At 33.7% G+C, this 27,324-nt stretch overlaps 2 protein-coding genes across 4 annotated transcripts in view; both read right to left on the reverse strand.

The window, feature by feature from the left end:
* The window catches only part of LOC131936958 (MORC family CW-type zinc finger protein 3), a 49,788-nt gene that overhangs the window by 15,849 nt on the left and 6,615 nt on the right, over window positions 1-27,324 (reverse strand). The gene's annotated exons all lie outside the window — the stretch shown is intronic.
* Window positions 17-17,891, reverse strand: LOC131937026 (MORC family CW-type zinc finger protein 3). Of its 3 annotated transcripts, none has more exons than XM_059294204.1 (15): window positions 17,734-17,891; window positions 17,004-17,076; window positions 12,151-12,283; window positions 11,655-11,881; window positions 10,878-11,019; window positions 9,071-9,206; window positions 5,116-5,253; window positions 4,541-4,663; window positions 3,960-4,057; window positions 3,586-3,663; window positions 2,615-2,746; window positions 2,410-2,448; window positions 1,861-1,918; window positions 1,672-1,762; window positions 17-1,210 (listed from the first exon to the last, which is right to left on the reverse strand). In XM_059294204.1, the coding sequence occupies exons 1-15, from the start codon at window positions 17,776-17,778 to the stop codon at window positions 684-686; spliced, it is 2,040 nt and encodes a 679-aa protein (XP_059150187.1). In that variant the 5' UTR covers window positions 17,779-17,891; the 3' UTR covers window positions 17-683. The 3 variants fall into 3 exon arrangements, with proteins under 3 accessions (XP_059150187.1, XP_059150185.1, XP_059150186.1); XM_059294202.1 differs by having other exon boundaries at window positions 1,603-1,762; XM_059294203.1 differs by lacking the exon at window positions 2,410-2,448 and having other exon boundaries at window positions 1,603-1,762; window positions 2,627-2,746.

Here is a 27,324-nt window from a genome sequence, read left to right on the forward strand (position 1 = left end):
GCACCCAACACACCCAACAATGTTTATATGCCCAGCCCTAAAAAACCAGCTAGGATTAAAGCTCGGTCTTCACCCAGATTACAATGGTTCCATCTGGTCGTTTCAGTACCGTGTCTGACCCAATCCATTATCATATTAACAAAAAAAAAAAACCCCGTGCTTTAATGAATGATAAAAAACCTGATAAAAAATATTAGCTAAGGTCTTACTAATTCTACACACATTGAGTCAATAGGTATACATGTTTTACGAAGTAACTACAATACATATCATTATATCAATCGCTTTTAGGTCACATAACTGGTTTTATTTTCTGAAGGATTCGTTTTTTTTTTAAATAACAGAGAAAATCACAATTATAGTACAAGTAAAATCGCAGGTACGCGTGTGTCTTTATATTCTAATGGGCATAAACAATTTAGTCGAGGTTGAGAAGGATATTTAATTTCTTAAAAAAAAAAAAGAATCAAAGTGCATAATTACAATATAAAGCATTCGGTGAAAAATAGAATATGGACTTAATTTAAAAAAAAAAGGCCGTTGATAGCACATCAGTGCATATTTTCCAGCTACTGGATGCTATTTATAATAAATTGAACACACTATTATCATGTCATTCAATAACCTAAATTGATCAGTATTTGATACAACTTTAAAAATTGTATGAGCGTTTAATTAAACTTTTACGTTGAATTATTCAACTCACTCTCATTTTTGTATTCTTTCAACAGATTTTTAACCGTATGTTCCACTTGATCCAAAGTACCGTCATATGGTGGACATATACGCATTAACAAATGATGAACATTTTTACGAAAATCTTCCATTTTACGTTTCAAGCCATCGTTAATTAATCTCTGTATTGAAAGTTTATCTTTTAGTTGCTGTACATCTTCTGACTCTGTTTCGACAACACTTTGTGTGTTTGAACAGCCAGCGATTCCATCAGTCTGCGTAGGGTTGCAGGGGTTTGTTCCACTTGTGGATGCTTGTTGTGAACTACTGGCATCTGTGGTAGGTGAGCACAGCTGAGTCTCAGTTAACAGGGGAGTACTGAAAACCTCTCCTTTTATTATATCGTCTTTCACGTGATTGTCCACATTTTCTGAAAGCTGATTCTCTTGAGTTACTTGGGTATCGGCTGTGGCATTATTTGTTTGACAGTTTTTTCCTCCAGACATACTAGTAGAGACTGCTGCGTTATTAGGTGCTGAAAATGTATACAAAACACAATGACCAATTTCAAATTAAAAAAAAACATGACCACAATATCATTTTTACAATAAACTGAAATTACTTTGAACATAATCAGCTAATAAATCTTAAATAAAGTGTCCAATCGTTCTAAAAACACCTAAACAGCAAATGGACACCGATGTTTTACAAGAAAAAATTGGAGCACTTGTTCAAATTTAATTTTACTAACACAATTTAACGTTTACATTATGAATTATTTAAATGATAAATACTGTTTTGATTGCATTAATGTTTGGTGAGCCGTATATTTTATACTTTGCTGATGCTCACATTTTATATATCTATACATTATTTAACTTCAACAAATAAAAATTTGATAATATTCATTAAAATCTTTGTAATTACACAGAGTATTATTTCCTTGGTCTTCAGTACTGATATGTATTGGCGCAATGATTGAGGGAGAAGACTCACGAAGTCTTGGCGATTTTTGGCTTGTGCTAGCTACACTGTTATAGTCTGTCATGTCTTCACTTTCTGTTTTTCTTTTCCTTGAAGGAGGAGGCTGTAAAAACCGTTTGATGAATTCAGTGAAATAAATATTGAAAGTGAGTCCTTGTAATTTAGTCGAACACTATTTATTATTTGACGAAGTAGGCATACCTGACTATTGCTTATGCTTGCTTCTAATTTTGGTCTTCCGGGTAAATTCTCTGTCAAGCTTTATTTGGAATTAAAAAGGTAAGTATTTTATTAAATTAATTAACTCATTTAATAATTTAAAATTTGTATCCATATTGAAAAATAATACATAAATTTAGCAGCTAATAGACATAATCACGTAAATCTTTAGAGTAATTATTGAAATAAGAGATTGTGTTTATGCGAAGAGTTTAATGTCAGTTTCATATAAAACTACATCTAAGTTCATGACAAGTATTTAAATATGGCGCCATAGTCTAAGACTATTGTATGATTGCGCATTGGAAATCCAGGGACAACGCTTGGGTGTTAAGATGAGAAGAGTCAGATGTTGCCCATGTATCAGACCCCCTCTCTCCACACAACTGATAGGCACAAGGAACTAGACTTAACCAAACAACTTGTACTCAGCAGTGTCTATGAATATATTCCATATTAAGAAAATGAAAAATTAAAGCTAAACTCATTTTTAAAAAAAAGAATGATGTGTTAGCTTCTTATCTTTTCTACCTTGTTTCTTGTTCATGCTCATCTGTTCTGATAAGATTGCTGAAAATGTAATTGTAAAAAAATGTCAGTAGGCAATAAAAGAGAAAGGTAAACACTAGATTCTTCTAAAAACCTGAGAATAAAAAGATAAAGTGTGTTCTTTAGAAACATAAAAAAAAAACAGTAGTGAGACATTTGTAGTTACGATATACGTGTGTGTTCATACATGTCAGCTGACTCGTGTAACGGCCCCAACATCTCGGCGGGACTGCCACGACCATGGTGGACGCTGGTGGCTTCAGACGAGTTTTCTGCAACTCTGGATGAACCAGAAAGTCGCTTAGAGCGAGTTCGGGACCTAGAAAAAATGAGGTAAAATGGAGCAGATTTAATAACATACTTGTGTGGTTGTTTATATATTGTAACTCCATTTTGACACATAGTTGGCTCGCTTTCTCCTTCGCTCTCTCTCTCTCTCTGTCTCTCTCTCTCTGTCTCTCAAATAAAGACAAAACCGGCTCGAGCTGTGTTCTTTGTCAGTCAAACCGCAACATTTTGATTAAATGATCACTATCGCACTCTTATTGTCAGACCGCAACATATTGATTAAATGATCACTATCGTGGAGTAGCTTTTACAAGGAGGTATTAGCGACACCATGTTTTAATTTCAAGATATTCTTTAAACAATACATTTTTATAGTTGTACTAATGCTATTAGATTACATTCAGCTAATTGTGAACTATCGATTATTCTTACTTGGAACGATTAGTTTCTTTTATTTTATGTACAGTATCCAAATATCTAAAAAAAAAAACAACTAAAAATCCTTAGCTTGTTCAATAAAGCATCACACTACTTTTGAAGTGGAAGGTGTCTTAATATTCAATGAATCTTACTACACTGTTTAAAGATCTGGCACAAAGCACGCGCAACATAGGCCCAGTAGTTGTTTGAGAAAGCTATAGAGTACTATAATAATATTTATTTTTACATCGAAATTCTAAAAATTGGGAAATAGAATGCTAAATTACTTTCACGAACTCAGTCACATTTACAACAATTATAATATTCATTCATCATAAATTCAATCAATTATATAATTTATTTAATATTAATTAAAACTGTGTTGTTACAAAATCTATTGAGTTGAAACTCTTATTACCTATAATTATAATATTAAAATTATCTTCTTACCCTTTTGCATGATCTGATATCTCTCTTTTGTTTTTCCAAAAATCATTGACCCTCTTTGCAAAAACTCCGACTACAGTGCTGCAAAAGTATTTTCAAATATACAATTGAAGCAAAGCTACACAAAAAACATATTGGATGGTATATTTTACATTATAAAATAAAATATTAAATATATTTCATCACAAACTAATATTAATCTTTGTAAAAAAAGCTTAACAACTAACTTTCTTGTAAAGTTAATGAAACAGAATATTTTACAATATTTACTAATTTAGAAATATATTTTATATATATTTTTTTACCAGTGACAGAAAAGATAAATTATTTGATATTCACGCCTAAACAAAAAAGAAAAATACGTATAAAATACTAACTTGTATTTAGCGTCCGTTTCAAAGTCTTGCTTGGTGTGAGTAGGAGTTAGAAAATCAACATTTGCGACTATTATAACACCTACTCCATTCCCATTGGCCTAGAATGGATATTATCATACTAAGCCTCGACGTTCAAATAATTTTCCGTTAATTATAATAGTCATTAGAAAAGTCATTCTAACTAGGTCCATGTTTGTGTGTGTTGGTTTGTGGCTACATGTTGTAGCCATGATTTTATTAGTTCTAATGCAGCGATGGTCACGACTGATGGTAAAACAAAATAGATACCAATCGAGTTCGTTCATGAAGTCCTTTTGCTTCAAGCTTTTCATGGAGTCAAAAAATTAGGAAGAAAAAAAAGGTATATTATATGTTTTAAACATTATGATTGAGGTGCCTGGATTGAATCACAATTGAATGTGTTCATGTTATTATACAAATTTAGAATGAATCGAAACTTGTTCATTTCACTATGTACTGCTAACTTCATTGAATAGTTTATATTTGTCGAAACAAATTTGTGTCCAGCAATAATACAAGTAGATCTAGTCACTAACAGTTTCCCCACCGTATTGTATTACCTGTTTTTGGCATCCAACTCTTTCATAAGCTTTAATCAGCCTGTTTTTGTGGTATAAAAGCATTCCATAATCTTCTGTGTCCTCCTCTGGTGCAAAGCCGATAGAAATCCTTATTTGTTTACTCTAAAAAAGTATCGGCATTTACATTTTAATTTAAAAGAAGATGGATGCAGTCTGCACAAGAACTAAGTGTTACATGGGGTACCAAGGTTGTTAAGGAGTTAAACGTACATGTTCAGTTTAGGTTAGAGAAAACGATCTTTGGCTGCGTGACAAACCCGGTCGATTTAGAGCTGTTAGGTCGTTTGCTTTTAATCCCTTTTGATTTTGGACATTATTAAATGTTAACATCATAGATGTAATTTTAAAGCTATTTCATGCTCCACAAAGAAGCATCTTGTGAATATAAGACTACATTTAATTTTTGAAGGACATTTGCTTTTAATAAACGTGTGTTGGATTTCCCAATGCACAAATAAGAAATTTACATTTTAAACAATTATTAATATTAAACAACTTTAGGCACATATTTAGAAATATTAGTTGGCCTACTTTGTAAATATTAAAACCCTTACTTCAGTTTTCGGTTTGTAGAATTGCTCTTCTTTCTCTTTCAAGGTTTTGGATAAAAGCTTGAGCTTTACTAAACGACCACGAATAAAGACTTCCATGTTGGTGCTACTCGGACGATAATACAGGATACTGTAATACTCCTTCATGGGGATAAAAAGACAAACATAATATTAAATGTATTAATATTAATATTACTAGCCAACACTGCCCCTTTTTTTTTTTTTTTTTTAATATGCTTTTATTTTCAATAAAACAATTGACAAAATATTTAACCATCACAGGGGTTAAATTAATAATAATAGATTACATTTTAGATGATTCATATATGAGAAAAAAGGATGTATGACATAAAATTAAAAGGAGCTTGTCGTATTTGACAATCTCAAGGTTTGTAATAGTAATATTTGGTGAATTTTTTTATTTTTTATTATTTTTTTTATTTTTTTTTAAATACTTTTATTTGCAATTTTTTTTTCAAATACTTTTATTTGCAATTAAAACATGTACATCAACATCACATTTTTTTTTTACATAGTTTCAAAAGAAAACGAAAGGTTTTAAACATGTACATAATGAATATTTACATGATGTCATGTATATGATTATAACAAAAATTACAAAAGATGGCAGTAAAAGGGGTGAAGGTCAAATAAACGTGTCAAAAGTCTGGGTGGGGAGTGGAAAGGATATTTTTCCGAGAATGACAAAGGGCCAGTGGAGCATTTTCAATGTAGGGAAACAAATTAAGTTGACTAGTTAAAAGAGTGTTTATTTATGTACTGGTCGCATTGAGTTTTCAAAAGGTTGCTGTGTAAAAAAGGAGGGGAAAGAAACAAGATTTAGAACTTTAAAAAGTAAATGAATAGATATTCGAAATTGATGTTGGGGTGGGTGGTGGGGTCGTTGGAACAGTTAAAGGGAAAGTGGTGTTTTCATGTCTGAGGGTAAGTGGATAGAGGGGGAGAGGGGGGAGTGGGTAGATGTGTCTGACGAGGCGTGGAGAGGGTGACTGCGTGTTTTAAGGCAAGCCAAGCGTCAAATTTTGTGCTGTGTTATCTGACTGCTGAGGTGTTTCCTTTTGTAGTGTGTGTGGGTAGGGGGGGGGGAGGGTTTGACGAACAGATTGCTGTGTGAGCGAATTAGTAGGAGGGTGAAAGGTTGGTATGTTCAAGTCGGTGTTTATGTTTAGATGAATCCGACAGGTTAGGGGTGTGTAGGCGTGTAGCTATCACGTGTAGGGATACAGTGGAGTTTTATAGATAAAAAAAAGGGTGTTCACATAAAAGAGTAAAGTTAACGAAACAACTGTAAGTGTTAATTTGGTGATAATACAATGAATACAAAAGGAGTACGGGTCATTGGGGTCATTTGTACCTTGTGGAACAAAGTACCTTACATATATGATAATAGTAATATAGTAACAAATGATAGCTTTACAATGTTTGTAAGCTTTATAAATTAAACAATACACAAAAAGCCTTTAAAATCTAATATATAAAGATCAATTCTGTATGTAAAAATAAATTTGTTTGTCGTGGATACTTCAATGGATTTAAGTGTTAGATAATTAAAGCGCTTATGGCCTAAATGCATGGTTTAAAAATTTAATACTGAAAGTGTTGGGAAATACTTTTCATTTTTCAAACTGATAGTAATAATTGTCGGCATGTTCATTAAACACAATTTAAAAAATGTATCATTTTTTACAAAAATTCTAATGATGTCTGAAAATTATTTATATTTAGCTCTTTAGCACTTACTTCCCTTTGATTAATTAGGAAAACACAATCACTTCCCTTTGCATTAGTGGAAAAGAATTTACTTTTTGTTACTTTGTTTTGGTGTTGGGAAAAAAATAATTACATAATTAGCGGGGATTGATCAAGTGCAAATGTTGTAGGTATTTTACGGATAAGCTTGGAGTATTATAATTGTTCATTAAATTGAAACAGGCGCGTCCGCCGGCGCCCCACCAGGGTTCAATTTGGCGCCCTGGGGCTATCCTGTGAGCGCTATGGTGCATAATTTCGCTTTAAACAGTGCGATAGAGTATGGTTAAGAAAGGTTACTATAGTCTTTAAGTGAATCGAATCCGGGCGTCCTCTGGCTCCCAGACAGGGTGCTATTCGGGGGCCCCGGGCCTCCCGTGTTCGGTTTGGCGCCTATGTTCGTTTAAGTGAGTGCAAAAGGGTTTGCGTTAGTGGTTGCGTTTTGATTTGGTTCGTTTTTGTTCTTTCTTTTTTCGTTTTCGTTTGTGTTTTTTCTTTGGGTTTGTGTTTGTATTATTGTTTGTGGTTGGTTTTGCGTTTGGATTTGGTTTGTTTTCGTTTGCTTTTTCGTTTGTGTTTTTTTCTTTGGGTTTGTATTTGTGTTTGTGGTTGGTTTTGCGTTTGGATTTGGTTTGTTTTCGTTTGCTTTTTCGTTTTTTTCCTTTGTGTTCGTATTGGTGTTTGTGGTTGTGGTTGGGTTTGTCGTTAGGTTTTTGTTTTCGTTTGCTTTTTTGTTTGCTTTTTCTTTCTGTTTGTATTGGTGTTTGTGTTTGTAGTTGTGGTTGGGTTTTTGTTAGGTTTTTGTTTTCGTTTGTATTTGTAATTGTGTTAGCGTTATGTTTGCGCTTTGTTGTTTTGGTTTTGGTTGGTTGTGGTTTGGGTGGGCAATGCCGGGTTTATGATGATTACTAAACACACAGGTAATGGTCTTTAACAGAAAGGTTTTTCACAGAAGCCAGAGCAGGACCTGGCCGGGACGGCTAGTATCAACATAATAGTAATAACAGATAGATTCCACTGCAATTATCATACTTTTTTTGTTAATCTAAATAAAAGAATAAATGATCGTAGCTTGTATGGCAAATGATTAATTACGACGATTGAAATATCAATTATTTAAAATATCGTACGTGTTACCTGTTATGAAATATATGTTTATTTTATAAAGAATTAACTTAACACAATAGTCCCCTTTTACGTAATTTTTAATTATTTTATTGTAAATTAATGATTGTTTTCAGGTAATTTTTCGAAGTAGTGTGATTAGAAGTAGTATTTTATTTGAGGCTTTATTAGTGGTTAGTATTTGAACATTCCTTAATCATGTTTATATATTTGTATATATTTTCATTTACGTTGTTTTCGTTGTACTTTGACTTTGTGTTTTGTGAGTGTAATTAGTTTGTTTATATTGTTTTATAGAAATGGTTCCATACTCTGATTTTATACAATAACGTTCTGATTAATTAGTTATTTTTTTTTGTTTTTATCTAAATTAAGTTTATGAGATAACCAGCTAGAGTTTAGCTACGGTTGCATTGTCGCCCGATAGTTTATAGTCTTAGAGGTAGATTAGTTTACCCCTCCCCCCACCCGTTAGGGATAACCCGAAAATTTAAGCCATATGTTAAAACTGCATTTAAAAATTGGAAATGTGAATAAAAAATATAAGAATATTCTAACGAAAACTCAATTTTTGGTTTTATCAAATTCTAAAAACTCAACGCCAATCTACCAGTAACCAAAATCTAATTTCTGTTTGAAAAATTCAAACTAAAGCCCTATCGAACAGTAACATAAAACCTATCTTTGCATGCACTCATTTTATTCTAACCTACAACACACCAACGAGAAGTAGTTGTATTTTTATTCTACCAATTTAATTTAATTTGTTTTTTTTTAAAGTTATCTAGCCTAAATTAAATGAAAGTATTCTACTAAATGCGAGTCTTCCACAAACAAACATACAAATACAGATAATTTCATTTTCATTTTATAGATATATACATTTTACTTAAGTATGAAATTCGTGTTAAATAGCAAAAGTTTTATAGAAATACGGAATGAATTTCCCAAAAGAACCTTCGATACTTTATACTATGTAGATCTATATGGCCATTAAATCTACCCTCTCATCAGCCGGGATATATCTAAAAACTTAACGTGTAACCAGATAAAACACACGTACCTTCAACGAACGTCTGTGGCTACTGCTCACCACTACAGGACGCTCCTCATTGGTGTCTGGTTCTGTCACGTAAGCCACAGGGCACCGGATGTCAGATGGGTCAAAGTCAAAGTCTAGCTCGTATCTTCCGTTGATTCTTGTTAGAAAACATTTGGAAAAATTAAATGACGTTAGTAATATTTGTTCTGTAATTTTGGTGTCAGCTAAGCTCTACGCTCACGTTATTTACAAACACAAAATCTGTTTATAGATGGAAGTTAGCATGTTTATACGATGTCAGAATAACATTGAATATTCTCTGGACACATAATCTCTCACAAAATAATTCCTGTTAGAAGATCTCAACGCCAAAATGTCATAAAACAATCTGACAAAACACAGCAGAGAGTATAATCACAAGGACACAGTATCTCAAACAAAAACTCAACATGACAATGGGAAAACACAACATCACTAAACAGTATAATCTTATAAAATAGGACGTCGAGAAGCAAGCTTAAAATGCTCAACGCAGCACAAAATTAAAAGCAAAGCCGGCACAAAAATTAAAAATATTTAGCACCGCACAACTAAATATGAATGACCCAACCCAACACAACCCAGTCCTATTCATTACACCACTTTGCGATATTATTATCGCTCATAGAAAATATATGCCTAATATGCACAGAAATAAAATAATCACGATACAATACTATACAATATTATATTGTTAACGCTGAAGATACGAAACATTACTCATCAGAAAAACAAACAAACGTCACAACATAACGCAACCAAACAAAACAAAACACAACTGAAAAACACAACACAACATTGACTGACAATACAAAACATACAGATGTGATTATTAACAGCAGGGCAATGTCCTGCTCTCGTGGCAGGCATGACTAGGCCGGGGCAGTTTTCTTGTGCTAGTATTAACTGCAAACTCAGTTTGAAACATGGTCTTTCAATGAGAAACCCAAGATGAATCATAGGCAGCGCATATGCAAGAGTTCATTCTGTGTTCCTCATGTGTGTGTGTGTAGTCCGCAATCTCTGCCATAGAGCAAGGTACACACAAACAGGGATTGTATTCCACGAATGCTCATGGAAAGTCTGACTTTTACAACACACACTTAATGATAGGCAGATTAGGACGCGTCTTCGTCTTGTTTTTATATAAAGCAAGGTTGAATAGATGACCATCCGACGTACATTGGAAGTGCATTCCGTCATCCAGGAACTTAAAAGATTTGATTAAGATAATAGAGAGGTATCCTTTCCGAGGCGCACACGTCGGCATCAGATGAAAAGATCGTGGGTCGCCTATGCTTCATGGTCCAATGCTCGACCTTGCCGGTATTTCCCAACTCCAATGGAATGATAGAATTACGTTTGGAACGAACTCGGCTGCCGAAAGAACCGTAGCTGGTAATCAAAGCGCCTCCATGGCTAAACGCCTGATTCATCCTGAAAGTTTACTCCTGAAGCACTTGTTTTGTGCTTGTGCTTAAATAACAATCTTTTTAGGTACGATAATAAAGATAATAACTTAATAAACCGCATCAGGTAAGAATTTAGTGAGAAGTGTTTACTTTAAAGATGTTTTGGCTGCCGTATCAGAAGATGAGGATGTTCATCTTCTAATACGGCAACCAATATTTTAGCACAAAAATATCCAACCAAATTTTTTAATATGGAAGTAATTAACTTACATCTGGGATGATACTTTCAATAGTTGTAATGGGATGAATAAATCATCGTAAAAACGACTGAGTTTTTCGTTACATTTGACCTTTAGTTTCAGAAACCGATGTCTTACTTTTTAAGATTAAATATAACTATTTTCGTCCCAGCTCTTAAGCTTGTTAGTTCAGCAACTAGATCTTCTTCAGACTTGTACAAAGAATATTCTAGAATGGCCTCCAAGTTGGACTCCCGGCCAGCTCGCTGTATTGGTGTCAGTGACGTTGTGTTAAGAAAAAGTAAAAAAAAAAAACGAACCCAGAAATTACTTATTTCATGGAGTATCAGATCTGAAAGAAATATTTCTTCGTAATTTTTTTTCGCGCGAGTTGTTATGGAAGTAAATGTATGGGTATGTAATTGAAGTTACCTTATCGGACCTTGTACTTATGATCCATGGGGCAGATGAAGTAGAGTTCATCTACTTCTGTGACCAGGGTATATAAAGGTATAGTTTGGTCAGCACTGTCCTCCGTTGCCTTTACTTTCCCCTACATAACTCAGGTAAACATCAGAGCTAGCAGAACTGATGGTGGTCCGACTCGAGCAGGGGATCTGTACGCTCTAGCATCCGACCACGCCGTCCCATGGGTATGTGGGTATATAAATTGTATGTATAGTTTTAAGTTCACAACCATATTGTTTTCGGCGAAAAGAGAATTCTAGTAACAAAAATGAAATAAAAAGAAACAAATTAAAATAAATATTTGGAAATAATTTACGAGGACAAACATAAGTCTTTATTTTCCTTGTTCTCACCAAGGTCCAGTTAAACGGTAAAGATAGGATTATAATAAAAAGGTATTCACAGAAAAAAATGATTGATAGAGGACCCAAAATATATAAAGGATATGTGTTGGCACTTTGTATTCCAGTAAAGGTACCAGAACAGATTCGGCATTTATGCCCTGTAGGTAGGTCTGTGACAGGAACCCCACACTGGCACTGGTCTCACACCTGGTAAACACGATGACGTCCTTGCCTAAACGCATAGATCCTGACTTGAAGCCATTACCATACTGACCAATAGGTTTGTGTGAGTAAGTTCTGCCACTGTCTGTCTTGTCACAGTAGCCAAAGCTAAAATATCAGGAAAAGTTGAAGGGTTGTTTAAGACATTTATTAAATGACTGTACTTTTATTATAAGACAAACTGGGTCGTATTTTTTTTTTTTTTTAAAAATGTACTTTTTAAAAATTTAACATTAAAAAGATAAAAAAAAACGAATTTATTTGAACGCTTAAAAACTATGATGCTCATCTCGATCCTACTTTCCTTAGAGACTAGAAAAAGTTAGTGTGTATGGTGAAGAAGTCATATAAGTATTTTACGGAATTCAGCTTCCTACCTAAGCAACTGATGAAGTTTTATAAAATCCATGCCGTTTCCGTCATCTTGAAAAGTCAAACACAGTTGTCCATCTCGCTCCATTTTGTCTATATATAAGTTCTTTGCTCCAACATCCGGGTCATAGGCATTATCTGTAAGTATAACATAAAGTCGATTGTTCTAAAGCCACTATACTGGCTAACAAACCGATTACTGATGTGAAACTAAGGAAATAAATGTATGAGTTGGGTGCTGCTTTTTACTTTCTCGTATATACGAAGTATAGAGAAAGTCTTGTAATCGTGCAAAAAAAAAATCGAGATTTTTACAAATCTCGACGTTTCACACCTCACTGATACGGAAAAACATAATTTTGCAATCTTGTCCGTATGTCTGTGTGTCTGTCTGTGTGTCTGTCTGTCTGTCTGTCCGTGTGTAAACACGATAACTTGAGTACCGTTACAGCTAGGTTGATGACATTTCATATATAAGTATTTAATCAAAATCGTAGATCCGTATCAACTTTTGAGCGATTTCCGATAACCGGAAGTGGTACTTTTCCTACTTTGAATTTTTCAAAAGCCTATAACTTGAGTACTATTTCAGATAGATAAATGAAATTTCATACGTAAGTAAAAGATCTAATTCTCTACCTTCTATTAAATTTTGAGTCATTTCCGTTGACTGGAAGTAGTACTTTACGCTACTTCCGATTTCTCCAAAAACTAATGTAAATTTTAAAAGTAATAATAATATTGCGCACTATTATGCGCTTTATTATTTGGCGTTCACTTGGTGTGCAATTAATTTGTCTACGAGATTTTATTCTATTTTTAAAATTTTAAGTATTTAAAATGGATTAAAAATCATGTCTATAGCCCAAGTTCCCATCCCCTGTTATTTTATATAAGAATATTCGAGAAAGTTTAGGGGTGATCACTCCCGGTTTATTAGGTTTTGAAACTAAACGTAGCTGAGCTACTTTTACTTAGTTTATTTTAATTTCTTAGTCTTGCCATCATTTAGCGTTTCTTGGTGAAACATCATTTTCGGCTACCTCACCCAACTTGAAATAAATCTGTTTCATGTAGTAAAATTTGACCTTTAAACCGGCCGTTTTTATAATTATTCCTAACAAATGTCTACGAAAGCCCCCCCCCCCCCCCCCCCTTAAACTTGTAGAATTTTACATTCTGTTTACAGTATTATTAATCACTTCACATTTTTAAGGATAGGAAACTTTTCAATTTTTATGTACCTACTTAATATATTACTTCTGAACATTTTTTGATAAATATATTTACATAAATTTAACTCCAACCTCTATTATGATCCGTTTGTAAAATCAAACTGGAGTGATCTCCCCTAAACTTTCTCGAATATTCTTATGTAACACTACGGGGGATGGCAACTCGAGATATATACATGCCTTTTAATCAATTTTTAAAAATACATTAACTTTTTAAAATAGAATAGAATCTCGTAGAAAAATAATTGCGCAACAGGTTAAACAGCAAACAATTCAGGTGTAATAATGCGGAACATTAGTACTTTATAAATTCATATGCGTTTTTTTAAGAATTAGGAAATGGTGTAAAGTACTGCCTCCGGTAACCGGAAATTACTCAAAATTTGACAGAAAACAGAGAATTAGATTTTTTTAAAACTTAAATTTGAAATTTCGTCTATTTATCAGAAACAGTACTCAAGTTATAGGTTTTTGAAAAACTGAAAGTAGAATAAGTTTCACTTCCGGTTACCGGAAATAGCTGAAACATTGATACAGTACTGCAAATTTGATATAATACTTATGTAAGAAATTTCATTAACATAACATAACAAGTGACCGTGTTCACAGACAGACATAATCACATACACATACACACACAGAGACATACGGACAAAATAGCGAAACTAAGTTTTTCCGACTCATGGAGATTTGTGAAAATCCCCATTGGGAGATTTGTGAAAATCTCCATTGCATTTTTTGCACGAATAAAATACTTCTTCTTTACTTTGCATACGAGAATAAAAATAATGAAGTTTGCACATACTTTATGATTAATAGTTTCCTGTTTATCAGAAAAAGCCTAACGTACTACTTCCGGTCACCGATAATCACTTAAAAATTGACAGCAACCAGTTAGTAAAATTATATAAATACATTTAAGGAATTTCGTCCAGCTAACTGAAACGGTACTCAATCTATCGGTATTTTAGAAAACATAATTATATTAAACGAGAAAAATGGCCCGTTGAGGAAGGATACAACGGGCGCTAGGTTGATAGTGCTGTCTATTTTCTCGGTACTTTAATTTATACAAAATATAGTCATAGGCATATCCCTAAACCATGTACCTAATCTCATTCATGACAATAGTCGCATTTAGAGTTTCTTTCAGGCAACTCTACTTGGGAGGATGAGGCTTCGCCCCCCTTCCCCTCCTACACACACACTCCAAAACATGTCTACCTTCCCATTTAACGAAATATAATTATTTACTTTTTCCAGTGTCCGCCCCCTCCCAGAAAATTCTACCCCCGCCCCCGAAAATTTCATGTACCCCCACCCCTCTGCGGGGAGGAAAAAGTCTGAAAGAAACACTGGTCGCATTTGTAGATCATACAAACTAAAGGAAGAATCTGGGCGGGGCTTCGCCCCTACCGGAAGAGATGCTTGAAAAAAAACTGCACGCTAAATACTTTTTAGATTAGAAAAAGTTCCCCCCTCCGGGGAGGAAAAAGTCTGAAAGAAACACTGGTGTCGCGCTTAGCCACTACCCGAAGAATTGCATTAAAGAAATTGCAAGAAAACCACATTTTAGATTAGACACATTAATTAGGCGGTAATTTTATTATAGAGTATCGATGAAGAAATTTCTTTTGAGTTGGGGAGGGGGGGGGGGGGCTCAGACGTTCTTACGCGGGGGTGGGGCTTCGCCCCTACCCGAAGAATTGTATGAAAGAAACTCTTCACGCAAACCACTTAGATTAGACAAAATTGCCTTTTTATTCAATGTTTACTCGAGAATCAATGACGTCATATTACTGTGTGCACTGTCCGGCTTGATATTATTTTCTTCTATATGCTCAATATGACGTCATTTTTCGTTTTCGTTTAACTATGCATGTTTTTAAATTGCTTGTGTTTTCTCTATAGCTCTTGTCAGATACATAGATAGATAGACAGATAGATAGATAGATAGATAGACAGACAGCGAAACTATTATTATAGACAAGAAAAATGGCCCATTGAGGAAGGATACAACGGGCGCTAGGTTGATAGTGCTGTCTATTTTTTCTAAACTAAAACCACCACCCCCCGCCCCCACACCCACACCCCAAAACATGTCTACCGTCCCATTGAACAAAATATAATTATATACTTTTTCCAGTGTCCGCCCCCTCCCAGAAAATTCTACCCCCGCCTCCGAAAATTTCAAGTACCCCCACCCCTCTCCGGGTAGGAAAAAGTCTGAAAGAAACACTGGTCGCATTTGTAGATCATACAAACTGAAGGAAGAACCCGGGAGGGGCTTCAACCCTATCAGAAGAGATGCCAAAAAAAAAAAAACTGTGCACGCTAAACACTTTTTTTTAGATTAGAAAAAGTTCCCCCCTCCGGGAAGGAAAAAGTCTGAAAGAAACACTGGTGTCGAGCTTAGCCAATACCCGAAGAATTGTATGAAAGAAACCACTTTTTAGATTAGACACATTAATTAAACGGTAATTTTATTATAGAGTATCGATGAAGAAATTTCTTTTGAGTTGGGGAGGGGGGGGGGGGGGGGGCTCAGACGTTCTTACGCGGGGGTGGGGCTTCGCCCCTACCCGAAGAATTGTATGAATGAAACTCTTCACGCAAACCACTTAGATTAGACAAAATTGCCTTTTTATTCAATGTTTACTCGAGAATCAATGACGTCATATTACTGTGTGCACTCTCCGGCTTGATATTATTTTCTACTCTATGACGTCATATTTCGCTTCCGCTTTACTGTGAGTTTTTAATTTGCTTGTGTTTTCTCTAGAGCGTTCTTGTCAGACAGATAGATAGATAGATACACAGACAGCGAAACTATTATTATAGATTACCACTCCCGGATGTTGGAGGTCACTCAAAAATTGACAGCAACCATTTAGTAAAATTATATAAATACATTTAAGGAATTTCGTCCAGCTAACTGAAACGGTACTCAAGCTATCGGTATTTTAGAAAACATAATTATAATAAATTACCACTCCCGGATGTTGGAGGCCACTTAACAATTAAAAGTGATCCAAGTATAAAATCTTACAAATACATATTAAATTTCTTCCAGCACACTGAAAGATACTCAAGTTATCTAGTTCCCACAGAAGTAGGGTCAACATTTGATGCGAATCTGCTCTTACAAATTTATACTTAGATATAAAATTTTGTCTAACTTAAAGGGTACTCAAGTTATCTGCTTTTGAGAAATCGGAAGTAGAATACGTACCACTTCCGGTTACCGGTAATCGTTAAAAAAAGTGATGGAAAAGTACACATTTAAATATCATACTTATGTATGAAATTTCATCTACATATTTGAAACGGTACTAGAGTTATTGTATTTACATTCACACGCACGCACACACGTACAACCGCCTGCACACACACACATACACACACACACACACACACACACACAGGTGGACGTTTTTCCGGAAGGTTGTAAAACATCAAAATCTGGATTTTAATTGTTTTTGCACAATTACAATCCACACTTTATATACGTATACGATAAAATAGGCAGGCGTAAAACAGCAAAAGCTGTCAAAATTTTATTTAATTTGTATACTCTTACAATGCTTCCTATGTACTCAGTATACGAGAAAGTAAAAACTCACCAATCAACTCCGCCATCGCGCCGAGTGCCCAGGGATGACTGGTTGAATTACTGTGTAAGTAATTTGGATGGACCTGTGCATACAAATTAACTCGTTAAAAGAATATTAAATAAAGGAATTGCAAATTGAACATGGTGTTGAAGATGTGCTCTATTTTAGAACAAACCTTATTTTATTGTATTTGTTATTTTTGTGAATTACTCAGGACGTAAACTGAAAGGTTACTGGAAGTATGGGTGAGCGAAACATTATTACCTTTTTTTTCAATGAGGGTTCTTTGATGTGGAGAAAGTAAAGGGGGAAGGGGGGGATAAAGAAAAGCAATACCAGCGTGATTTGAGCGCGATACTTAAGGCGATGGATGTATGAACGATACCTGGATACAAATGCCACGGATGTATGAACAATACCTGGATACAAATGCCACAGATATATGAACGATACCTCGATACAAATGCCACAGATGTATGAACAATACCTGTATACAAATGCCACAGATGTATGATTGTTCTATAATTCTTATATACCCAAATGTTAAACTTATTGAATGTACTTATGCTGTGCAATCGTCGCCCACTTGCGGTTTTCTATGATGGAATTGCGCTGAAGAAATGAATGAATTAACGTAACGTAGAAGGGCCGTGCAGAGATTTGAAAGATCAAAAGGATACAGTGTCTCGCTCTCTTCACTCTAACCATGTTTACAGATCACAAGTGAAAACATTCTTACCATACTCAATTTGATCCCATTTACTGTAAGCTCATTGCTCGCCATTTTTGTTCAAATTTTACGCACTGTAAAATATTACATTGAACACGTGTAGCCAAGTAAGTAAATAAAGCAATTACTTAACATAAACACCGTCAAACAGATTTTACTACTTTTTACATTCAAATAGCAAACCTAAATTTATTCGAAAGGCCTTTATCGATTCAATATTCTACGAAATTGGAATTTCCGATGAAACGAAAATGAAAGTTAACACATGCAATTTAGTTTTATTTTAACACAGTATTTACATTTCAGTAACATTAATATTTATGAAGTTAATCGATATTATAAAGAAGTGTAATTCTCAGCAACAGCTTGAAGTATTTAACTTATTTTTTTCACGCGCGTGAATTACTGCTAAATTCGGAAATTTCGCAGAAACCGAAACTGATAGCTGCATATATATGTAACCGACTATGTGATAAGGCGCACAGCATGTAACAGTTGGCAGAGGCAGGACTGTCATGGGGGACTGCCAAGAAAAAAAGCTTTCTGTGGCGCCCCAATTGTTTTGGACACAAAATGGAAAAGGTGATGATGTGATGAGGGAAGAAAATAATATGATACTGGGTGAACGTATTTGTTTTCAGACAGTTGTGAATTGAGAATTGTTTTAATTCCCGTAAAAATTACAGAACTAAACAAACACTGTTTGCTTTCCAAGCTCTCTATAATCATACAAAAAATCCTTCTTTCTTTTTTATTTTCTCGTATATACGAAGTATAGAGAAAGTCTTTTAATCGTGCAAAAAAAATCGAGATTTTTGCAAATCTCGACGTTTTACAGCTCCCTGAGTTAGAAAAACATAGTTTTGCAATCCTGTCCCTGTGTCTGTGTGTGCGTATATGTGTGGATGTGTGTGTGTGTGTGTGTGTGTAAACACGATAACTTGAGTATCGTTATAGCTAGGTTGATAAAATTTCATATATAAGTATTATATCAAAATCGTAGATTCGTATCAACTTTTGAGCGATTTCCGATATCCGGAAGTTGAACTATTTCTGCTTTGAATTTTTTAAAAGCCTATAACTTGAGTACTATTTCAGATAGATAAATGAATTTCACATGTAAGTAAAATATCTAATTCTCTGCATTTTGTCAAAGTTTGAGTAATTTCTGTTGACCGGAAGTAGTAATTTTCGCTATTTCCGATTTCTCAAAAAACGCATGTGAATTTATTAAGTACTAATAATATTCCGCACTATTATGCACATTTTTTTTCACTTGGTGTGCAATTCTTTTTTTCTTCGAGATTTTCTTCTATTTTTAAAAGTTTAAGTATTTAAAATGGATTAAAAATCATGTCTATATTCCGAGTTGCCATCCCCCAGTAGCGTACGCAGGGGGGGAGCAGGGGGAGCGGCCGCTCCCCCTCTGGGCATTTTCAGCTAAGTGGCGCCTTTTTTGGAAACTTTTTAAACTCAAAGTTTTAAACAATGATATTTGTAAAAAAATATTTTTGGTCGGCACATCTATGTAAATCACAAGATTTCTTTTCATGCAGCAATTAAGCATTATTGTACTAGTCTAGTAGTGTCTACGTTTACAACACGTATTAACAGCTGCATCAGTTTGACATTCTAAAAATAACCATTACGATGCATTGCAATGTTTAAAAAACCTCTACGGTAGTACCACTTGGCAAGAGGGGTGTTAAGTTTAAGGCAACTGTATAATGTATTTGCTTACGAATAATTGAATTAGAAAATGTTATACATAAAGCTTCACACATAATTACTTTATATATACAGATTGAATCGTGTGATTAATTTAAAAAAAATTACAATACAGAAACAAATACAACTGATGTGGTACCTCTATTTAAATTTACTTATGAGCAAACTGCGTAGTGGTGGGAAAAGTTTTGACAAGGGCAACAACGTCATCACGATCAAGTAGTAGTATTCTTACAGTTTGGGCGATAGTGATTACGATTAAAAATGATATGAATCAGTTACAAACCCCTCACACATGGACCCCTCTGTAAAAAAAATATTGTCATAATACTACTGCTACTTATTTAAATCTATTTCTGTAATATATATTTGTGTAATATATATGTATGTTTAGAACCGTCATCTAAAAACTGACGCTATGTTCACTCTGAGTTGGTTATCTCCCCCCCCCCCCACACCTCACCACCACAATTGTGTAGAGCGACATTAATGTCACACCTAGGTATACACTGGGTTGGATAATTGACCTAAAGTTAACGGACTGTGGTGAATGAAGTTGAACCCACCCCACCCCCCCCCCCAACCCACCCCGAACTGATCTGTTAAGTACATGTAGAAAAAGGCGTAATGATGCACTAAAGTACCATGCCGCCAGAAAATTAGCTTTTTAAACGTAAAACTCTGTGAATATTGTTTTTGCAATTACCAGTAAAAAGGTGTGTGATCAATACAGTGATCTAACCCATACCTATCACTATTTTAAAAAAAATGATCTTTTCAGAACACAAAGAAGCAGTATATAATTAAAATATATGATCTGAACTAAAAGACCAATAGTTAGTTAAATGTAAGCTGTCATTCCGAATGTTCTTCTATTGTATCGAAAAGCGTATTTTTATACCAACTCTGATTCAAAAAACTTTCATTATGCTGTAAAACTTTAGCATTTATGATGACGATATATTGAATTCTGATTATAGACAAAAAAAATTGTAAACTCGAATAGTGTTAAATAATCTAATATATAAAGCTCAATTCTGTAACGCATATGTTTGTTTGTCGCTGGTTATCGATGGATTTAAGTGTTAGAAAATTATCGTGCGCATTTGTCTAAATTTATGAGTTAAAAAATTACTATTAAAAGTGTTGGGAAATCATTTTCATTTTTCAAATTATAGTAATAATTGTCGGCATGTTCATTAAACACAAGTTTTAAAAAAATATCATCTTTTACAAAAATTCTAATTATGTCTTTATTTAGTCCTATAGCGCTTACTTCCCTTTGATAAATTAGGCAAAACACAATTACTTCCCTTTATAAAACCATTGCATTAGTTGAAAAGCATTTACTTTTTAATTACTTTGTTTTGGTGTTGGGAAAAAAATAATTACATAATTAGCGGGGATTGATCAAGTGCAAATGTTGTAGGTATTTTACGGATAAGCTTGGAGTATTATAATTGTTCATTAAATTGAAACAGGCGCGTTCGTTTAAGTGAGTGCAAAAACTATGAATAAGTTGGGGTACTGTAGTCGTTTATTAAGCTAAAACAGGCGATTCTGCCGCGGGTTTATGTTCGCGTTAGTGTTTTCTTTGTGTTTAGGTGGGTTTGCGTTAGTGGTTGCGTTTTGATTTGGTTCGTTTTTGTTCTTTCTTTTTTCGTTTTTGTTTGTGTTTTTTTTTGTTTGGGTTTGTATTTGTGTTTTTGGTTGGTTTTGCGTTTGGATTTGGTTTGTTTTCGTTCTTTCTTTTTTCGTTTTTGTTTGTGTTTTTTTGTTTGGGTTTGTATTTGTGTTTTTGGTTGGTTTTGCGTTTGGATTTGGTTTGTTTTCGTTTGCTTTTTCGTTTTTTGTTTTTTTTTGTTGGTATTGGTGTTTGTGGTTGGGTTTGTTGTTAGGTTTTTGTTTTCGTTTGCTTTTTTGTTTGTTTTTTCTTTGTGTTTGTATTGGTGTTTGTGGTTGTGGTTGGGTTTGTTGTTAGGTTTTTGTTTTCGTTTGTATTTGTAATTGTGTTAGCGTTATGTTTGCGTTTTGTTGTTTTGGTTGGTTGTGGTTTGGGTGGGCAATGCCGGGTTTATGATGATTACTAAACACACAGGTAATGGTCTTTAACAGAAAGGTTTTTCACAGAAGCCAGAGCAGGGCCTGGCCGGGACGGCTAGTTTCATTATAATCTAAAGTAATTATTTATTTGTTTTGTCATTTATAATTAAACGTGTAGATATATACATATTTATATTAAGAGAATGATTATTTCCCTTATCACTTGTTTTAAGTAATTTCCCAGGAATTATTATGTAAGAATTTTTTTTACAAGAATTACAAAACAGATTGTGTTACGTTCATTGTTTTTGGTTGTAGTGTGTGTGTATATATATATATATATATATATATATATATATATATATATATATATATATATATATATATATATATATATATATATATATATATTGTTTTGTTTAGAGTGATACAATTTTTGTTTTGTCAGCCTACATGGTGTGTTTTTTTCTTATTTCTTCAGAGTGCTACTTTCAATTTATTTTACATCATAGCGAAGTAATGACATACAGCTAGTATATATATATATATATATATATATATATATATATATATATATATATATATATATATATATATATATATATATATATATATATATATATATATATATATAATACACGTAAACAGAACGTGTTAAAAATTCGGCGCCTTTTTTAGCTCTTTTCGCTCCCCCTACAACGAAAACCTGGATACGCCTCTGCCATCCCCTGTTGTTTCATATAATAATATTCGAGAAAGTTTAGGGGAGATCACTTCCGGTTTATCTAAGTAAGACATACAAATATAGAGGTTCAGCAAAAATAAAGACATTTCTGGCAGTCATAAGGATAGTTGGAGTTCCGTCGTATCTTTGACATTTATAGAGGAGTGCGGTCCATACATAAAAGTAAAGTAGTAAAGTTTGCCTTTCAAACCTGACGGTCTATGGGGCACTATGCACTATGCCCAGTCGCCTTTACGTTCCCTAACATAATTTAGGTACCCATCAGAGTTGGGTGGACTCAGGGACGGTCTACTGACTTGAACCCGGATTAGAACTCGAGACTTACGGGTTAGCAGTCCAGCTCTCTACCGCTAGATCACTCCGTCCCTTATATACCATTTATATCTTAAAATTTTCTTTCTTTAGATACAAGAGTTGTACGAAAAACAAAATAGAACACATAGCGTTAAACACTTTACACATAATAAAAAAAAACAAAGAATAAAATGTCTGTTTTATTTTATTATTGTTTTAATTCATTTTAAAAATTTCAGCATTGAAGTGAATCATATATGGTGGCATTCGAGGACGTTCGAGATTTCCTTCGGTGACGTTTGAGAGTGTAAAATTCTCCACCGAACCCTCACACTGACGTAATCTACCTGAGGCCGCCTGCCCGACTCTTCAACTGACTGCTTGTCATAAATGGAAAAACTCATGCAAGGAACTCATGCCATAGTCTCCCTTCACCAGCCACGCCCCCCTCTCTCAACACGCCTTCAACATTTCTCATAGCACAAGTCAGAACCTGCCTCACAATGACCGTTAACTTATCTTAGGGCCGATCTCTCCCAGCAGGTATTGTTGACATGACCTGACTCAAAACATTTTGTTGCTGTGACGTAAATCATTATTGTAATTTATTCAAACAATTTAAAATAATTATTTTTGGTAAATAGTACATGAACGTTTTACATGTAATCATTATGAAATTAAAAGGTTGTCAAATATATTGTTAAATTGATTTTTACAGTAACCGAATCATTCGAAAACATTTATGATAAAGGAAAATCGTTTTAAAACAAATGTTGAATTGTTTACGTACATCAACTCAACGAATATAGTATTTTGAAAAGAAGACAACCAACTAAACCCAATCTTAGAAAAATACAAACCTTGCGGTATCATAGGTTATATTATCTTTATAACAAAATTCGGAAAGAATATAAATATAATACAACCAACCCCTCTAGTCATGATATAGTTAACTAAACCCAACTCATAAATCTAAGATAAAGATTTAAACGTTGTATGATATATAAAAGAATCATCTCAATTAATGCAACTATCTTAACCAGATGGGACATCATCATCTGTGAGTCTGTGTTTAATTGCATCTTCAAAGCCAGCAATATCTGTAATCATGTCTTCCATCTCCTGTAAAACATTATCTGACTGCATTGTCATTTCTTCGTTGGAAGCGTCAATTTTTCTAATAATGTCTTCAATATTTTCCTCTACATTATCCAAAGGACTGTCATAATATTTTGCAAGTGCGGGCAGGCTTAACAGCTTACGAACATTACAAGATATCTTATCAAGTCTGTCTTCTAGTTGCTTGTTTATATTCTTCTGCTCGGCTAGATCAGTTTTCAGAATTTTAATTTCTTTTTCGGTTTCGGCTAATCTAGTGTTGGCTTCAAATCTGTTTTGTCTTATTTCTGAGCCCGGCTGGTATGTATCGCGGTGAAGACTCTCTGTTGGCACAAAACTTGATGAGGTCATGTTGCTCTCGTCCAGACGGAGACTCATTACAGACATTGACATGGTGTTTGCCTCGTCATTGTCGTCGCTGCACATGTAGTTGTCATTATTATTATCAGCATCTTTTTCTGAAAGATATTTATGGCAGGAAGATGTGATCTGCTCTTGTTGATTTGTGTCGCCGCCCGCCTCACAAGGAATATTTTCTAAGGAGCTTTCCGTGTTAGATCTGTTTGATTCATTTGGTGTTTCTGCAACTGATGTAGTTAGACATTTTTTATAAACTCACTTCAATGCAAAACATAAAATTTCAGTTAGTTTACTTGAATTAAAAAGCATAATGGTTAAAGATGAAATGCCAATCCATGAACATGCGTTGCATTTAAAGTTGCATTCAGTTTAAATAAATATATTACATTGTGTAAACAATACCCGTCAATAAAACAAATAACTTCATGATGCTTATCCGCCATTTCATCTATAAATATACGACGGTATGACGTGAGCAAATGGCAGAGCACGATGCCTAGCTGGAAAGACTCGAGTTTGCATCACAGGCAAGGTTTGAAAAAAGTAAAGACTTCTGGGCATAGTCGGGGTTAATCCCCTCATAAGCCGATTCCTTCATAAGCCAAGATCACAGAAACAAGTGAACTGTACTCCATCTACATTACCAGGTCCGAAAATGCAAATTCTTTTATTGGTCAAGGAGTTGATATAAAAGTTGAGGTTTGAAATTTTATAGGATTTAGAACAAATATATTTACGAGGAAACACTTAGTCTTTTGAAAATAAAATGTATCTTTAAAAAAAGATGATAAATGAATTTACCAGATGTTGTGTCAGGTTCATCGTTAGCATCGTCACCATGTTTATCAAACGGATACATTTTCTGTCTCGCCTTGTAAACTGTGGTCGTTTCAGTTTTAGAACTTGAGGACCTTAAAGATTTCCTTCGAGAGCTGTTTGTGGTTTCATCACTGTCATCATCCGTATCTGATATTTTTCTTCTAGCGGGCATTGGTGTAGGATTGTCACATGATCTGCAGCAGCATTGACAGGTGATTTTGTTAATTATATTATCAACATGTCAGGTATTTCCATTGGGGAAATTGGCGTACATTATATAAATACAATCATAAAAGCAAATGTTTTCTTACAATCGTCTACGAGACTGTGGGACTTGATGCTTATTGAAGTCAGACCTTGCTGTTTCCGGAGTGTTGCCCTTTAGAAGTAAAGTTCAACAAAAAAAAATATAAACATTTCTAGTCTGAGCTTTCGTAAAAGCAAAGACAAAATGAAACCACCACTTTAATGGAAATTATAGATTTAAAATTAAAGAAAGAAGATTTTTTAAAAAGAGTTGTATAAAGTTATTCACCTTTTTCTCTATGTTCTTTTTCTGACTCCTAAAAATATATTTAAAATATTTAATTGCCAACATATACATTAATGCATTTATTTTACAATTTGATGCATTTGTTCACGATAATGTCAGTTATGAGTTTTATAACATACATTAGATGGCTGAAGTCAGACAACAGTCGGCTTTTTGTATACTCGTTTTGATAGGGGTCGGAGAGAGGAACGGATCCATAGTCATAAATATACTTAAAGCCTAAAGTAACACAAATGTATCTATCTTTAAAAAAATAAACATATTTTACTGGCTAATTCAACATCCGTAATTTAAAAATAAATAAATTCAGAAGCATTCTATAAAATGCGAGCCGTGGGTCGGCAAAGTAAGTTAGAAATTGTATTTTATACAATCATTGTCTTTGTGTGGTATACAATACCTCACAGGGAAGCAATCAAATGTTGAATAATCTTATTAAATTTCATAATTTCGAAAAATGAGTCCTTTATTGTTATTTCAACACTATAAAAGAAAAAAGTGCTAAAATATTCGAGAAGGACATTATTCCCCCCCCCCCCCCCCATTTCACCTTCGATTACCCCAACTCCCACCATTTTTACATCTACCCTTTCCAATTTCTAGAGTTGTTCGTAGAGGAATGTTTAGACAGGGCAGGTTAACTTGAAAGATTGACTCAGATAGTAGCATGACTTACAATATTAGAATAACAATTAAATAATTAAACCTAACCTTTTATTTTTTTTATAACTTGATCTAACCAAAGTCTCATTTTTATCCTCACGCTCTTCAGGAATATCACAACGACTGTGTTTAGAAAATAATATATATATATATATATATATATATATATATATATATATATATATATATATATATATATATATATATATATATACAAGAGTAACACCATCAACTATTAATCTATTTTTTGTTTTGTTTTCAAATCAGACAACTAATATCTAAATATGACTGTAAATCATCAAAACCAAATAATTGCCAAAAATAGTTAAATGATAAATAGGCCTACTTATGTGTTGCATCTCGATTCAATCGACAAAACCATTTTTTTGGGATAGTTTTCTTCAATGTACCACGTGGTTGTCTCCTCCACTTGTCGCATCCATCACACTGGACCCATAGACAGTCAGGATTCTTTCTGACAACAATTCGAAAACAAATCAGAAATTATTCGGCAGGTTAAATTAAGGTTTAATTGAAATTAATTTTGTTTGTAAACAATTCAGAATGTGCATATAATATTATTGACATTCGGATTCAACTCTTACACAACTAAAACACCAGAAAAAAATATAAATTTTTACTCAGTCATTGAAGCTTGAGTGGAGTCTTCCATCTTTGTATTCCAGTAATCGTTCAGTTTATTACCAAACGCCAACATTAAAGACCTATAGAAAATTTGAAAACTATAATGAATATGTATCCATTTAATGCTTTTAAATAATACTGAGGTGTCGAATTCTAAACATTTTGAATATGTATGAAGTACTTTTAAAAATAATATTTATATGTATTTAATTAAGAAAAGAGTGTACTAACCTGAATTTATCATCAGGAATAAAATCTTGTTTGTTTTGAGTTGGTGTTAAGAAGTCAACTTCAGCCACACCCACCACACCCACACCTTTCTCATTTGGCTACAAGAAATTACATTTTTGATAAAAATTAAGAAGAAGAAACATTACTAATAGTTTATACAGTAAAATTTAACTGTAAGTTCATTAAACATTTTCTTACTTGCTTTTGATATCCAACTTTTTCATAAGCTTTTATAAGTCGTTTTTTATTGTACAACATCATGCCATAATCTTCTGTTTTTTCTTTATCACAGGAAATACCAATTATAATCTTAACGGGTTTATCCTGTGAAAAAAAGGTTCACAATTTTGAACCCAAAGTAGTCGCTAAAATCTTAACAGCTCACATATATATATATATA

Source organism: Physella acuta, unplaced genomic scaffold, assembly GCF_028476545.2.
Source record: "Physella acuta isolate Inbredline_101_S28 unplaced genomic scaffold, ASM2847654v3 ptg000197l, whole genome shotgun sequence".
NCBI classification, from domain to species: domain Eukaryota; kingdom Metazoa; phylum Mollusca; class Gastropoda; family Physidae; genus Physella; species Physella acuta.